General features: G+C 37.9%; 1 protein-coding gene across 2 annotated transcripts in view; it reads left to right on the top strand.

Annotated features, from left to right (window-relative positions):
* Nucleotides 1-15,557, top strand: part of maco1b (macoilin 1b) — a 94,419-nt gene extending 78,862 nt beyond the window's left edge. For both annotated transcript variants that reach the window (XM_072247054.1, XM_072247053.1), the window contains 5 exons: nucleotides 5,001-5,159; nucleotides 5,622-5,804; nucleotides 6,618-6,738; nucleotides 7,360-7,534; nucleotides 10,857-15,557. In XM_072247054.1, coding sequence (XP_072103155.1) covers nucleotides 5,001-5,159; nucleotides 5,622-5,804; nucleotides 6,618-6,738; nucleotides 7,360-7,534; nucleotides 10,857-11,059 — 841 coding nt within the window. In that variant the 3' untranslated portion in view covers nucleotides 11,060-15,557. The remainder of the gene's footprint in view (nucleotides 1-5,000; nucleotides 5,160-5,621; nucleotides 5,805-6,617; nucleotides 6,739-7,359; nucleotides 7,535-10,856) is intronic.
* The last annotated feature ends 1,907 nt before the right edge of the window (nucleotides 15,558-17,464 follow it).

Below are 17,464 nucleotides of genomic sequence, written 5' to 3'. Positions count from 1 at the left end.
TTCCCTTTTTAATTTCCAAGGTATGGTTCCAACCTTTCATAATGTCCATTGTCTTTAGTTTCTTTATGGCTCTGTCAAATACTACGCGATGTTGAAGAAGATCTCTTAGTTGTTCTCACTTCTTTACAGTTCCATCCTTGTCATGTTTGGACCAAATCTCTGATGAGAGCTGGAATGAAGTGACCCTGCAAAAGCCAAATTGGACAAATTGTTAGATTAATGATGCCACTGGATAAGAATGTCAATAGCACCTTTCCTCATTTTGCTGATGATTGCGAACATGTAGTAGATAGTTGTAAAATTTGCACTAACTGAATTTGTCATACTTGTTATGAACAAGTTATACCTAAACATCTTCCATATTGATGGTTAGATGATGGTGGTATTGTACTGATCCAGACTAGTCAGAGATGTGATGAATTCTGGTGTGCAAATGTTTGGTATTTCAGTTTTCTAGGCTCTCATTTTTTTCCCCACTGTTTCCAATGTACTTGGACATTTGTTGTGCCAAGCATCAAGAAATTGGATTGAATAGGCTGAAGGCTAACTTCTATGCTGTGGATTTGCGAAGAAGGTTGATCCACTTGACACTTAGTTGCAAATAATCCATACGTTTTTTCCTGCCATTATTTAAAAATGGGAAGGCTCTTGGAACTTCTCTCCCAGCCCTCCCCTGTTAACTAATTGCCAGCTGCCATTCAAAATTAGATCTGTTTAGATTTTGGAGCATTTGATCTGATCTGGTTGTGGGATCACCTAGCTTTTTTTGTTTACTGTGTAATCCAGTGTGGAAGCTTTGAAAGATTGGCAATCCATGTTCTCCTGGCACTCTCATCTGTGCTTATTGAACCAAGTTTCTTTGCTTGGTATGATTACAGTGCCAGGGTATAAGGTTATTCACAGTGCCCCACAGTCCTGTTTTGCAGTTCCAGATTTTTGTTGGTATATCAGATTTGGCACATTGACACTGCCAGATATTATGGTGGAGGGTGTGCTTGGTGTATTTGCATGTTGCCTTTAAATTAGTAAAGCTGTTTTATTAATTGTGCAATTAGTGTTGAAGCAGCTTTGTTTTACTTTTGAGTTTGTTTGCTGAACATGGTCATAGCCTTTAAAAATTATGCGCAACTTTTATTTGGAAAGCAAGTGATGCCTTATTTATTTCTATTCTTTGCTAATCATATGGCATTGGTCACTCTATAACATAGTACCCTTGAATTTATGATTATAATAAGAGGAAAATCTCAGAAAACTATAAATGCCAGAGGAAAAATTCCTATCGCCCTTCAAGTCTGATCCTGGCTGATACAAATTTTGGTCTTTAACATGGTCCTATTTAATCTCCTTAAAGCTTGATTTTGCAAAACATTTGTCTGTCTTAACCTTGAATATATGTAATGTCTGAGTATTAGAGAATTTGAAACCACCTGAGTGAGGCAGAAGTCCTTCCATCTAAAATTTAAGCAACCATCTCCTTACCCTGAGTGCTATCTGTACTATGTAAACTGACAAGAACTTTTGGCATCCATATGTGCAATTCTACATAGAAATCAGGGAAATGCTACCATGGTACACTGTCACAGAGTTCTAGAATTGTACAGTACAGAAACAGAGCACTTTGGCCCACAGTGAATGTACTGACCTTTCTGCCAGCAACGCTAATCCCAATTGCCTGTATTTGGTCCATGCTTTTCTGTGCCTTGCTTATTCAGGATGTCTAACTAAATAGCTTGGAAATATTATGTGATTCCACCAGTTCCTCTCACGGTGAGTTCTAGATATCATTTGCTCTCTTTGTTTTTTTTTAGAAAAACTTCCCCTCGGGTCCCTTTTTAAAATTCCTTCAATGCATATCAAACCTAATACCTTATTTGCTTCAGGGAAAACAAGTCCAACTTGTCCAGTTTACCTCCTTAACTAAAGGGTTCCAATCTAAGCGGCGTCCTCTGCAATTGCACCTTTCCTATGATGTGGCAACCAGAACCGTACACAGTATTCCTTGTGCAGTCTAACCAGTACTTTTAAAGTTGCAACATGACATGCTAACATTTATATTCTATACTCTCCCCTTGTATGTTTACTACTTTACCACCCTATCTATCTGACATCTCTATGGGGTACCATTGCAACCTTCACAGATGGTATCAAGTGTTACTGATAATTTCTGATTTGATTTATCCACTCTTCACAATGTTAAAGAAAAAATTTGCTGATAAAGTAAAATCTTTGTTGTACCTAAGTTTTTAATGGTTTGCATAATCTTTATTTTATGACTGAATAAACCCTGAACTAATAAAAAATGAGAAGGTAGGGGTCTCCCAAAAGAACATTTCACACCCCTCAGAGACATTCTGAAGATTATATACAATACCTTGAAAAAGTGTTCAGCCCCAACAATAATTTTCACATTTTACTGTCTCATTTTCTAAAACTTAAAATATATTGAACTAGGATTTTTTTGCTAATCTACAAAATGTGCATCATATCAAATCAAGAGAAAAATCCAAAACCTGTCAACAATTTACTTAGAATTAAAAACCAAAGTTGTGAGGCTAAAAAAGTATTCATTGCCTCTGTAATTATGCTGACTTTCCTCAGGTGCAGTATAATGTATGACCATACCAACTCACCCAGTTTGTATAGAAAGTGGGAGGATCATCTGTTTTCAATGAACTCATAAAAGTAAATAACTCCTTTCTGTAAGGTCCAACAGAGTGGTAGATTTTCAACAGACCAAATCAAATTGAAGACAAAAGAGCATTCAAGGTTGTAAGAGTGGGTTCTCTCACCTCCAACTCTCTGACTCTCAATACAGGAGCCCCTCAGGGCTGTGTACTGAGACCCCTCCTTTACTCCCTGTATACCCATGGCTGTATTGCCACCCACAGCTCCAATCTGCTAATTAAATTTGCTGACGACACTACATTGATTGGTCTTATCTCAAAAAATAACGAGGTGGTTTACAGGGAGGAAATCATCTCTGACACAGTGATGTCAAGAAAACAACCTCTCCCTCAATGTTGCAAAAACAAAGGAACTGGTTGTGGATTACAGGAGGAATGGAGACAGGCTAACTAACCCCTATTGACATCAATGGACCTGGGGTTGAGAGGGTGAACAAGTTCAAATTCCTCGGCATCCACATCACCAAGGACCTCACGTGGTCTGTACATACCAGCTATGTGATGAAAAGGACATAACAGCACCTCCTTCACTTCAGACGGTTGAGGAAGTTTGGTATGGGCCCCCCAAATCCTAAGGACTTTCTACAGGGACCCAATTTAGAGCATCCTGACTGGCTGCATCACTGCCTGGTATGGGAACTGTACCTGCCTTAATCGCAAGACTCTGCAGAGAGTGGTGCGGACAGCCCAGCGCATCTGTATTTGTGAACTTTCCATGATTCAGGACATCTACAAGGACAGATGTGTACAAAGGGCCCATAGGATCATTGCTGCTACCATATGGGAAGCAGTACGGCAGTATAAAAGCCAGGACCAACAGACTCCGGGACAGCTTCTTCCACCAGGCCACCAGACTGATGAACTCACGCTGACTTGAGTATACTCTATATTACACTGACCGTCTATTTATTATAAATTACTACGATTGCACAGGGCACATTTAGATGGAGTCGTAACGTAAAGATTTTTACTCATGCATGTGAAGGATGTAAGAAATAAAATCAATTCAATTCAAAGCAAGTCAGGGAAATGATAAGAGAGAAGTACAGATCTGGGAAAGGGCACATGACCATCTCAAAGGCACTGGACATACCTTGGAGCTCAGTGCACTCCGTTGTGGAAAAAGTAGAAAAAAATATAAAACCACGGCCACACTGCCTAGCTCAGTCTGCCCATCTAAACTTAGTCGCCAGGAAAGAAAGGCACTTGTAAGAGAGGCCACTGTAGCTGCAACTGGAAATGAAGTTCATGCCTCCACAATCTCTAAGGCCTTGCATAAAAAGGGGTATTTAGTGGCAAGGAAGAAGCCGTGGTTTAAAAAAAATGCGTATCTTTGCCTGTAAGGACTTTGCAAAGCGTCACTTAGAAGATGTGGAAGAAGGTTCTTGTGGTTGGATGAGACTAAAGTGGCACTTTTTGACCTCAACACTATGTGGAACATAAAGCATCATTCTAATACTGTGCATCAGCCAGGTAACACCACCCCTACTGTAAAGTATGGTGGAAGTAGCATCATGCTGTGGGGATGCTTTTCAGCAGCAGGAATTGGAAATCTGGTCAGGATTGATAAGATGATGAATACTGCTAAATACAGAGAAATCCTGGATAAAAACCTGCTTGTTGCTGCCAGAAAGCTTAAACTAGGGGGGAAGTTTATCTCTCAGCAGGACAACGAGCCAAAGCACACTGCCAGAGCAACCATGGAGTTGGTTCAGATGAAGAAAATTGATATTGAGTGGTCTAGTTAGAGTCCTGACCTTAACTGGATCGAACATCTCTGGCAAGACCTCAATATTGCTGTCCACCACCGCTCCCCAAATAACCTGGCACAGCTTGAGCAATTTTGCAAGGAGGAATGAGCAAATCTTGCTCCAACACATTATGCAAATCTAATAGAGACTTCTCCAGAAAGACTGCTGGCTGTAATAGCTGCGGGAGGTGGTTCACCGAAGTACTGAGCAAAGGGGTTGAATACTTTTGAATTATGGTTTTTAACTTTTAGTTTTCATGCTTTACAATTTTCACTCCTTTTGGCTCTACTGTGAAAAAAATGAGCATGTGGTTTACAAATAAAAATTCTCAGTTAAATTGATCCAAATCCCTGAACAAAGGGTTACAGGCCGAATACTTCTACAAGGCACTGGTATTTATGTCTTTCCACTCCCTTAATCTTTTATAGATCTCACTTTTTATTTCATTTTCTTCAGAGTGATTTGAATATTGTTCCTATTCCCAGCTTTTTAACTTGCTGCTTTATCTCTGCAGCGGTTGAGTGAAGCAACACTACTAACGTACTGCTGATTTTGCTCTCTTTAGGTTGGAACAGGATATTAAGAAGCTGAAAGCTGACTTGCAGGCAAGCAGACAGTGTGAACAGGAGTTGCGTAGTCAGATCAACTCCCTGACCAGCACTGAGCGTAGTATCCGTTCAGAAGTAGGGCAGCTCCGACAAGAGAATGAGCTACTACAGAACAAGTAAGGAATGGAGGATATTTCTATGAAATCGTGAACATTTTTAACCTAATTTCTCAAACATTCTGATCTGAACTACCATGGTCTTGCTCATATCCACACCTTCATAGTCTTGCCTATGCTTTGTAAACCATGAAGTAGGTTAAGTCCTTTAAGGTAGATTATGTTAGCTTTATACCTTTGGCACATTTTCCTGGATAACTGGCCGGTTTGTCATATGTCTGCAAGTTGATGTGTAATAAAGAACTGATTGCCTCAATTGTGAAAGCATTTTGCACATAATTTATGAGACAATACATATTTGTGTACTGAAATAAAAGTGAAAACAGAAGTTTGGCAATGTAGCCCTTTAAGCAGTATGGAATTACATCTGTGGTGCTCCTATTTTTAGTGGAAAGATTGAATGGGGTAGCTTGGATTCCTTTGCTACTTGGTTCAATTTGAGCTCTTTTTTTTTAAAACCAGATTACATACTGCAGTGCAAGCCAAACAGAAGGATAAACAAACCATCAGTCAGTTAGAGAAGAAGCTCAAAGCTGAACAAGAGGCAAAAACTTGTCTTGAAAAGCAATTGATGGAAGAAAAGAAGAGGAAGAAGCTGGAAGAGGCATCTGCAGCTCGAGCTGTGGCACTTGCTGCTGCCACTAGGTAATGATACCACACCTCCCATTAGCCATGTAAATTATTGGCCAATAAATACACAGATCTTTTGATGTATTTAATAAGCAGTCCTATGAAGCATTTCTAGCCTCCCTATTTCTTTGTCTATTAATTTTTTTTGGCTATTTTAAATCTGAAATTACGTCATTGTGCAATTGAAATGCATTATTACTTTTTTAAATAGAATATTGTGATCCTTTCCTGTGATACAAGGGTCAAATGATAAATATGGAAGTGGGCATTAAAGTGGTTTTTACACAGCAGGTCACAGAATGCGATGGGCATTCAAATGGATGATTCAAGATTCACAGATAATAACAGAGACCTGGATGCACATTTGCCATCCTCATTGTGCTATGTGGAGTTACCTGAGCTGTGGAACTATTTCTACTATCTAAGAATACATTAACTTGGAACCTCACTATAGAGGAGATTGGTCAAAAATGTCAATGCATTAGAGAATGATTGTCTTCATAGGTAATTGAGGCCACAATGTGAAGAAAATCCATTTTCTTTAACCTGAAACCTGAATAATATTGTATTGTCTATTCATAAAGGATGATAAAACTGTTTACCCATTACCATCAACAATGCAGACAGCCTTTAAAAACATTGTTTAAATTTTATATTGTATGAAGAAAAAGGAATGAGATTTTTTTCCTAAATAAACAAGGGTTGACAGTTATATTAGCTGAAAAGACCTAGACTGTCATCTGACAGACGTAAGATATAAACTTCTACCTTAGAACATTAAAGATTTGTACTTGTGTAGCAAGTGACGAATTTAACTTTATTTTTAAGAGGGGAATGTACAGAAACTCTAAGAACTCGTATTCGAGACCTGGAGGCAGAGTGTAAGAAGTTAACAATGGACATGAAAGTCAAAGAAGACCAAATCCGTGAGCTAGAGATGAAAGTACAGGTAAATCTGCTGTTCGACGTGCATCTTAGACAGTCAGAAATAGTCATAGTCATACTTTATTGATCCCGGGGGAAATTGGTTTTCGTTACAGTTGCACCATAAATAATTAAATAGTAATAAAACCATAAATAATTAAATAATATGTAAATTATGCCAGATGGAAATAAGTCCAGGACCAGCCTATTGGCTCAGGGTGTTTGACCCTCCAAGGGAGGAGTTGTAAAGTTTGATGGCCACAGGCAGGAATGACTTCCTGTGACGCTCTGTGCTGCATCTCGGTGGAATGAGTCTCTGGCTGAATGTACTCCTGTGGCCAACCAGTACATTATGTAGTGGATGGGAGACATTGTCCAAGATGGCATGCAACTTGGACAGCATCCTCTTTTCAGACACCACCGTCAGAGAGTCCAGTTCCATCAAAGAACAAATAGTATTGCAGATACCCAAACCAGACTTTCCTATCATTGAAAATGTTTGCTGGTTTGAAGGAAAGAATTAAATTCTAATTGAGATTTCACTTTTAGTCAAAAATATGAAATTGCATGATACAATGTGCTGATTGGGTTTAAAATGTAATTTGTACATTCTTCATGTCACTCTGTTCATTTATTTTTAATAAAGGAACTGCGTAAATATAAAGAAAATGAAAAAGACACAGAAGTATTGATGTCGGCACTTTCAGCCATGCAAGATAAAACACAACACTTAGAGAATAGTCTAAGTGCTGAAACCCGAATTAAGTTGGATCTCTTCTCTGCACTAGGAGATGCCAAACGGCAGCTGGAAATTGCACAGGGTAAGAAACTGGGTACTTGGTTTAATTCTAAATACCATACAATAGTTCTGAAACGTGCACAACTTAACTTTTACCAAAATCCTTGTACGCGTGTTTAATAAATAGATTGACTGGTAACAAAGGCATTGGAGAGCTTGATTCATGGTAAAGTTAGTAGTGTAGCGATTAGTGCAACACTATTACAGCTTGGGGCTTCTTGAGTTCAGTTCCAGTGCTGCCTGTGAGGAGTTTGTATGTTCTCCCCATGTTACCTCAGGGTGCTCCAGTTTCCTCCCACAGTCCGGATTTGTACTGGTTAGTAGATTAATTGGTCATTGTAAATTGACATGGAATTAGGCTATGGTTAAATGAGTGGGTTGCTGGCCTGTGCAGCTCACTGGGCCCAAAGGGCCTACTCTGTGCTGTATCTCTAAATAACAAAATATAGTAAAACTACTGCTTGCAGCTAAAATGTAGGCTTCTCCACCAGCACTTTATGTTCGGAATAAAATGGTGATTTCATATATAGACGGTCTCCTGTGATCCAAAATAACTATGCTACTCGTGTCTAGTTCCGTGGTGAGATTGTGGATCAGTGCTTAAACCCAAAGTTGATTCAGCCATAAAGACTTGAGGAATCCATTTTAGAAAGGATTTCTTAAAATTCAGTGGGCTGTAGGAGTGTTGTATAAAGTGTTTTCACCCAGCTTTCATGACACTTCATTGTATTGCAAGTGTGGTAAATTTTCATTCCTGTAAGATTATATATCCCCCTGTAGAATTGAAACTGCCTGGGCTCAAACTGCTTGGGAAAGGCTTCTGTGATAGGTGAAGAAATAAATGTGTGGATGTAGGGATTTCTGACAATGAAATGTTGGAAATTTGGGTAACTTCTGTGGAAAAAAAGTTTAAAGTTTTATCCGGATTAGAAAAAAATAACTGTAGTAGATCATGGACTATGGTACTTTGAGTATCAGGTTTTTTTATCACTGCCATGTGTCATGGAATTTGTGATTTTGCGGCAGACATACAGTGCAAGTTGTAAAAATGACTAGTAAAAGTTACAAAAGTAAATAGTGCAAAAGATAAATAACAAGGTTGTGTTTGTGGTTTCATGGACTGTTCAGAAATCTACTGGCAAAGGAAGAGAAGTTGTTAAGACTTTAAGTGTTGGTCTTCCTGCTCCTGTACCTCCTCCCCGTTGGTAGTAATGTGAAGAGGGCATGCCTGGGTTGGTGAGAGTACTTAATTCTAATCAAATTAAGAAGTGAAGTCTGAGTACCATTCCTTCCCTTTTATAAAAAAGACTTAAAATGGATTTTTGTTTTGAAGATGAAAGATTCGCTTTATTTATCACACATTCATCGACATATGCTATGAAATTCATCATTTGCGTTAATAATGAGCACAGTCCGAGGATGTGCTGGGGGCAGCTTGCAAGTGTCACCAATATGGCAGGCCCTCAACTTACAAACTAACCCATATGTCTTTGGAATGTGAGAGGAAACCGGAGCAGCCAGCACACGGGCACAAAGAGAGCATGCAGACTCCTCACAGACAGTGAAGGGAATTGAACTCCAATGGCTGCCACTGTAAAGTGTTGCTGTAGCCATTATGTTACTGTGCCACCTGTGATAATCGGCACTAGGAATATTGCCATTGTTAGTGCTCTGTCAATTTTATGTTGACATTTTAAGACACTTGATCTGACATTAAAGCACTTGTGCTACTTTTATGTATGGCGTGGGTATTCCTGAGCCGATTGATAAATTGGAACAGTTAGTTTTTAGACTGTACCAGTCAACAAAGTTCATTACAGATTTCAACAACTTAAAGTCCTAAACAATCAACATTTAATTTTATAACCTTTATTGTCAGGTGAAAAAGTAATATTATTTCTAATTTAAAGCTCTAATTTGCTCATTTATTTGATAGCTCAAGGGGCAGATGAAGAAGTTAAGTAGATTCTTGATGCGTAAAACGAATTTAGTTCATTCTAGTTTTAAGTATTTCTCAAGTATCAGTAATTTTATTAACTCCTCAGCTCTTAAACTTTCGGTAGTTTGAGTGGTATTACTGGAGTGATGCTGATTTGTTTTTCTCTCATGCACGTGCCTCATTTACCACCAGCTTTTTCACCCTTTCTGGCCCCTCCAACACTTCGGCCAATTTTTGGATATTCATTGGCATTGTATAGATGTTTTCTCACTAAGACCAGAAATGTCTATAAATGTTTCATGAAGTATCTTTGTGCCAGTCTTGAGAATGTGCAGGGTCTGTTTACTGTCTTGTCTCCTGTTCAGTAAAATTGAACATTTCAGAATATGGATATAATGAATGTAATAAGGTGCAGCACTGTATTCATCAACTTGAAGCTGAGAGTGAGTTTGTAAACCTGGCGGAAGCAAAGGCTATTGGGGATGACGAGGATGGAATGCCGCAGGAGGGGTGTGGGACAGGTGTTAGAGGAGGAGTTCCAGGGACTGGGAAGGGAGGATGCCACAGGTGCTAACATACCCAGCCCTGAGACACCAGACAAGATCATTTGATTCCAAACAATTGTTTGATCAATACAGAATGTCTCTTTGGTGCTTCCTGTTCCCTCCCCTCTCCCTGCCCTCTTCCCACTTCCGACTCTCAGTCCATAATAGAGACCCATATCAGAATCAGGTTTATCATCACTCACATATGTCATGAAATATGTTTTTTGCAGCAGCAGCACAGTGTAATACATAAAATTACTACAGCAAGAGTCTTGGGCACCCTAGCAATATATATGTGCTTAAGAATTTTGCACAGTATTGTATGATTATAATTTATGAATTTAACTTTTCAGCATTTGAATTATTATTTCTGCAACAGGCAATCTTTACACCTGTGTAGTCTTCTGTCAGCTAATTTAATGTTAACATGTCTTATCACATCCAGGAACAGTTTCGTCCTGTCTGTTTTCCAACTCCTAAATGAACATTGAACCTATAAACAATACTTCACTTTTATTATTTCTGTGCTTGCACTATTTTTTAATTTAACTATTTAATACATTATATAGTGTGTGTATATATATGTATATACATACATACACACACATATATATATATATATATATACTTATTGTAATTGATATACTTATTTTTTCTATATTATCAAGTGGTACTGCTGCCGCTAAGTTAAGAACTTTGCATATGCCTTAGATATTAAACCTGACTCTGATTCAATGGATCTTGACTTAAAAGTTTTGATTCTCTTCAGAAACTGTTCTTATCTTGTATGCCAGGAGACATTTTTGATGTGCAGATTAGGGTATTTTCTGAGGTTAATTTTTTTGTATTTTCTTTCCTAGGGCAAATCATTCAGAAGGATCAGGAGATCAAGGAGTTGAAACAGAAAATTGCAGAAGTCATGGCTGTTATGCCCAGTATTGCCTACACAGCAGCAACAAGCACTCTGAGCCCTGTGACGCCACATTATTCCTCAAAATTTGTGGAGACTAGCCCTTCAGGACTTGATCCCAATGCCTCAGTTTATCAGCCCATGAAAAAATGACTGCGCATCTCTTTCTCCTGTCCTTCGTCCTCTCCTCCCCTCCAACCCCCACTCTTTCCTGAACTTTATCGATGTGGTGACATCATGCAAGAGTGTTCTGCAGTCAAGATGACAATGTAACGTGTGACTGTACGTACTAGCTGTAGTCAAAAAAAAAAACAAAAATACAAAAAATGACATCATTGTGTCGACTAGAACTGCCTAATGGCTGCTTCTTTTTCCTGTAACTTTTTAGGAAATTCCCAGAACTTTGCAGTTTGTTTTTGAAAAGTCTGGTCAGTGCATTATAACTTCTTGGTTTTTTTCCCCCCTTTTTATTTCATTTGGTTTCCTCTTGGAAAATTATTTTTTTTTAAAAAACAGATCTGTGAACCCACACTCATGCAAAATGATAGGGTTGGAAACTCAGCAATAAATTTCAGATTGATTTTGACTCTTTGTTGCTGACTAGCTCTTTCACTGAGGGCCCATTAAATGTGTTGAATACCATATTACTTGTCCTACCATAAGTGTAGAAGTTCAGAGTTTGGAGTAAGTTTTCTCTGTGTTCATGTGTGTCAGTCACCTGAATTGAACTGTTTAACCTCCGCCTCCCCAAGATCAGTGCTAACTTACATTTCTAGCTCTAAACCTTTTTGGTGCTGTTGAGTATTGTAAAAATATATACATTTTAACGGTGAATGTTTCACTACATGCTGGAAATTAAATGTATTTTGATTCCACATTGAAGAAGACTGCAGAATTCAAATGAGGAGAAGGTGCCCTTCATTCGTGTGTTAGGAATACATACAGTGCCAATTAGACATGGGAATAGAAAATTAAATCTGCTAATTAAATTGTGAGGTGTGATTTGTTTATATCCAACTTCTTGGTCATGCTTTCAATGAGAGTTTATCCAGAATAGGACTAAAGATGCCCCATGAGACATGAAAAACCTTTTCTAGTAAAATACTGAGTAAAATATTAATGCTCTGTCCCCTTATGGCTTAATTTTATATTTTACATAACAGTAACATTAAGTACTCAACAAGCTATTGAAAAATGATTTTTTGAGAGGAAACTTATCAGCGCTCAGACCTACATACTATGGTTCCTCTCCTCCCCCAGCTCTTATCCATAATATGTGCATACTGTTCTAAGATGAAGTTCGTAATTAAGCGCGCCCTTAATATCATTGCAGTAGGAAAAACTCAGGGTGCTATTTATGAATAATTTCATGTCAAGACGTTGTAGAAGTGTCCAAGCAGTTGAAAATGACTAGGGTGGAAAATGAGTGAGCTGGTTTGGATGCCCAGATTACAATTGATAGCACATTTGACTTCTCGGTATGATCTTTCATTGAACAGCTGATGTTCAGTGCTTTCATACTTCAACTAATTGAATTAACACCACTTTAAAGAAATCTATCATTTCACTTATGTAAGTGGATAATTTAAAAGTTGAATTGGTTATTTATACAATTGATTAATCTAAAATTACCCTTGTATTCTAGATAATTACTGCTATAATTCTAAATACGAAAAAAGCATAAATTTATTTTGTCAACATATGGTATAATGCTGTAGATTGCCAAGTTTATTTTGATCCCATAAAGTTTGCACTTATACTTTGGCAATTGGTTAACAGCATAACCAAAGGGGAGGAGGGGAATCACATGATTTGTTTTATAGGAAAATCAAACGCTTAGAGGTGCCATTCCTTCATTAATGGGAAAATCATTAAAGTATACATTTGTGAGTAACTGATTAAAGTATCACCAAATTACTTTGTAATGTTACTGTTCTTGAAAGTATAACTAGTTCGTTTATCCTATGCAAATATGTTAACATCAAAATTCAGTTTTAGTGATTTCTTGGGGAATTTTCCAAAATATTTTGCATGTTACCATTTAATGCCTAACAATCCTATACTCCAGTATAAATTGAAATTTAAAGTATAATTGCAGGCTTTAATGGATAACAACATTCAAAAATAAGCTTCACAATTAAGATGTTGCATTTTATTCCATTTTTAAAAGGAAAGGTAGTGATCATAGTGCCTTTAAATTTATAGCCAGAGGAAACCATGTTTTCAATAATGCACACGTCCTTTTCCTCTGTCCTTTTCAAGCGTTTTAAGTCAAATTCCATTCAGGACTACTTGACACATTTGAAACTGAAGTGCTGTGATTTATGTAACCTTGAGTTATTGACCCAGCAATCTTCAAGTATACTTGACATCACTGCCTCAATTTTAAGTATTACAGATTCTTTTGGTATGTTTTGCACAGGTCAGCAACAGAGTTTTTGCATTTGTCTTTCTCATTTACTATTTGGCGTTTCTGTTAAGGAATTTTTTTTTGAACCCTTATTTTCTTTCAATTTAAATATTTATCACTTTACAAAAACGGGATTGTGTTGGATCTGTGGAATTAGTATGGACGATCATGACTCATCAGTTAAGGGCAGGTGTTAATAAAACCACTGATTTAAGGCCGACTTCTATTTTCTATTCTTTATTTACTGTACTACACAACTTGGTGCAGAAGACAAATATACAGACCAAATAAAATGTAAAATTTATCCTGAAAGCAGGAGAATTTCCAGTGTATAATCTGAACTGATCCAGAGATCCAGTTCTTCAATGCTTAAATGCCTACTTTTCTTCCTGTGAGACATTTACATTGTTATTACCTGAACAGTATGCCAGAATGTGATTGTTATGAGTGAAATAGGGGAAGGAGAAATACATTCTACAGAAAGAAAAGTGGTTTATAAAACAAAGTATGGATTTACCAGTGAATGCTTTGTTTTCAAATTGTGTTAGGCTTGAATATCATTTGAGATTATTCTAATCAACAAAAGCATCCTTTGTTTTATGTATTTCCATAAGATCCTTTTGCTTAAATTTTGAGGAAATTTTGTACTAAAGTACACAACATGTTAATACTTTGAAATGGTTACTATTATTTAATAGTGCATCATGGGTGCTTAGAATGAATATAATTTGTGTTTGGATGGAAGTAAGAAAGTACTGCAGTAATGGAAAAAAATCTTGCATCCATCCAGTCATCCCAGCCCAAAAGTAAAGGCTTTGACCATGGGATCTTGTGCATCAATGTTGACTCGTAATTCTTTTCCGCTGTCCAGTAAGATGCATGTGTCAAGAAGACACAATGGACTTTGCAGTTCACTCCCCAATTAAACTTATTCGAGTTAATGAAATATACTTTTGAGAGCAAGTGAATATGTGCTTTATCTTTACCATGTGGTATTGTAATGCTAGAATTCTGTTCAAATCCCCTAGAATTTTTTTTTGTTCTGCAGTTATGATTCCTTGATTTATTGACTACTCTTCCATGTAGTCTAGTGGCCCATGTCTCAGATTTTTCTTCCATAATTCTGAAGTACCACTATATCGTACCAGTGCAGACTATTCCATTGTGGCAGGCATATTGTACATCAAGCTGTCTTGGAATTCCGAACTTGTATAGGTAGGAAATAGCTATTCAGTTGTTCCCTTGAAATAGCTATTCAACTGTTCCCATTGACCTTAACAAGTTACAAACGTTACATTTGCTTTTTCAAAAAACTTAGCATTTGATATTTTAAACAGTGTTCAACAATATTAAGTATTGATTATACTGTGATACTGTCCCAGTCTAATCCAAAGGAACCTTAAACATTATCAGTAATGTCTGCATAAGGCATATTTAAGTGGTTTAAATAAAATTGTTTCAATTGCATCCAAATAAAAGTTTCTGGTCAGGAGCTAACTTTTTAACATTGTTCTCGTCCATCTATACCAAGGGTTCCCAGCCTGGGGTCCACAGACACCTTGGTGAATGGTAGGGGTCCATGGCAGAAAAAAGGGTTGGGAACCCCTGATCTATACAGATGTGTTGCATTTTATAACCTTGGAGAACTGAGTATATACTTTTGTACGTTACACTGATAGCACCGCTGCTGTGTTTTAAAATATTGAAGTCTACAAAAGTATGCAGTGAATTGTAATGTCTAAATTTTACCTTCCCCAGCCGCACTCCTCTTGGTTTGGATGTTTTTTTTCTGCATCTTGAGCACCACATACTTGTAGTGGACCTCAAATGGGCTAGCAGTTCCCAGATTTGTTTTTCAAAAATCTTCCAACTGATATTCATCCCGTGGTTTCAAAATGAAGACCCTATTTAAAAGACATCTTGTTTAATTTTAACGACAGGATTCTTTTACAATCAACACATATTGCCAAGTTATTTTTTTCTTTGAGTAGTAGCTTAAGCCAGATCAGAGTGGCTTTGGCTGTCATTTTTGATTTTTGAATCACCTTGTATAATTGTCACTATAAAAAATGTCATGGATTCTTTGAGCATTGTGCAGAACATGGAGTATTGTCACTGACTTTTTTTGTGTTCAAGTTAACAGCCCCTTCTCCCCTTGTTGCCACTTTGGCACCTTTCTTTATATGACTGGTCTTGGCTGCATTCTCTTTCTGTGGGGTTTACAAGGAATAAACGTTTTTCTTGCAGATGGATTCTGCTGTGTTTCATTAATTGCAAAATTCATGCCTGAGTTCATTCACACCAATTGGTGCAAGGGAAATGACGTACACAGTTAGATGACTAAGTGCTGCTTATACCAAGGGCAACACTATTTAACTAAAAACAAGTGATTTAATTTCTAGTTTTGACAAAAACTTTTCTGTTATACTGATCTTAGATCAGTGTTTTCTCAAAATACCTATGGCTTTGTCTTGAGTAAGGGTTGCAAACTCTGAGGCCTGAATTTAATTCTAGATGGAAGTTAATGTAGTTTTTATATAACAAAACAGGCATCGTGTGCCATATTCACCAAAAAAGCATCTTGAACTCCAAGCTGTTAATATATTACAATTGCAATCTGTTTTAATTAGAATGTATCACTTTAATTTAAGCAGGTTATAAATATCATGAATATTCTGCTAAATAACCAATTTTATAAACAAAATAGAAAACGCTGGAAATAGTCAGCAGGTGAGGCCACATTTGTGAGAAATGGAGCAGTTAACATTTCAGAAGACTCTTCATTAGAGCTGGGAAGGAGATGGAAAAAGCCTTGTTAAGCTGCAGGAAGCGTGCGGTATGACTGGAGTAATTTGAAGGCAAGATGAACTGTCCAATAAGTAAATGTGAGTAGATGGCAAGTGAGAGCATTTTGGAATGTGGTCAAAGGAACGTAGGAGTCATAAAATGTGGAGTTGGAAGATATACCCGGCAGGTCAGTTTGGGCATGTTTGTCTTCCAGGACTGAATGACGGTGGGGGCGGCGAAGAGAATAAAATGAAGCTGAGTCAGTATCACAGATGAATAGTTGTTACACAGAAATCAAATTACGTACCTGAAATTATAGAATTTAAAATCCAATCTGGAAGGCTGCAGTGTATCCAGGCAGTAGGTGAAGTGCTTTTCATTGAACTTGCGTTAGGCCTCATCATAAAAGTGAGAGTGGAATAGGAAATTAAAGTGGCAGACTTGGTCACCCCTGCAGACTGGAATCAAGTGTTCTGCAAAGTGGCCACTCAACCTGCATTTTGGTTTCTCCAGTGTGGAGATGGCTATGCTGTGAGCAGTGACCAGAGTACACTAGGCTGTAAAAATTGCTGCTTCACTTGGAAAGGTTGGTTCCTTAGATGGTGGGGGGTGGGGGGAATTAAAGGACGTGTCTCTTTGCCTGCAGTTGCAAGAGAACGTGTCCTTTTAGAAGGGGGTGGTTGGTGAGAATGGAAGATTGGCTCAGAGAGTCATGAATGGGATAGTCCCTGTGAAAAGCTGAAGGTTGGGTTTGGGGGGAGGAGGCGGGAGAGGAAGATGTGGCTGCTGGTGGAATCTGTTCATAGGGCAGGTCTAAGCATGGATAGAGTCCTGATCCTTGCCTTGCACCCCACCAGTCTCCACGTTCAATCAGATTTAATATCACTGGCGTATGTTGTGCAATTTGTAAACTTCATGGCAGCTGTACCATGAAATGCATGATAGATAAATATAGAGGAAAAAGCTGTTACATTAAATGTATATATGTCTTAAATAGTTAAAATATGTAGCACAAAAGAACAGAAATAGGGGGAAAAAAGTAGTGAGATAGTGTTCATGGGTTCAATGTCCATTTTGAAAATGGATGGCTGAGGGGAAGATGCTGTTCATGAATCATTGAGTGTGTGTCTTCAGTCTATACCTCCTTCCTGATGATAACAGTGTGAAGAAGGCATGGCCTGGTTGGTGGGGATCCTTAATGATGGATGCCACCTTCCTAAGGCACCTCTGCTTGAAGATGTCTTGGATACCATGGAGAGTGGTACCCATGATGGAGCTGACTAACTTTACAAGTTTCTGCAACTTATTTCAATCTAGTGCAATAGCCCCCCACCACCCCCACCATACCAAATGGTGATGCA

The sequence above is a fragment of the Mobula birostris genome, chromosome 30, assembly GCF_030028105.1.
Source record: "Mobula birostris isolate sMobBir1 chromosome 30, sMobBir1.hap1, whole genome shotgun sequence".
In the NCBI taxonomy this organism is placed as follows: Eukaryota; Metazoa; Chordata; class Chondrichthyes; order Myliobatiformes; family Myliobatidae; genus Mobula; species Mobula birostris.
This window is presented reverse-complemented; position numbering and strand designations above follow the sequence as displayed.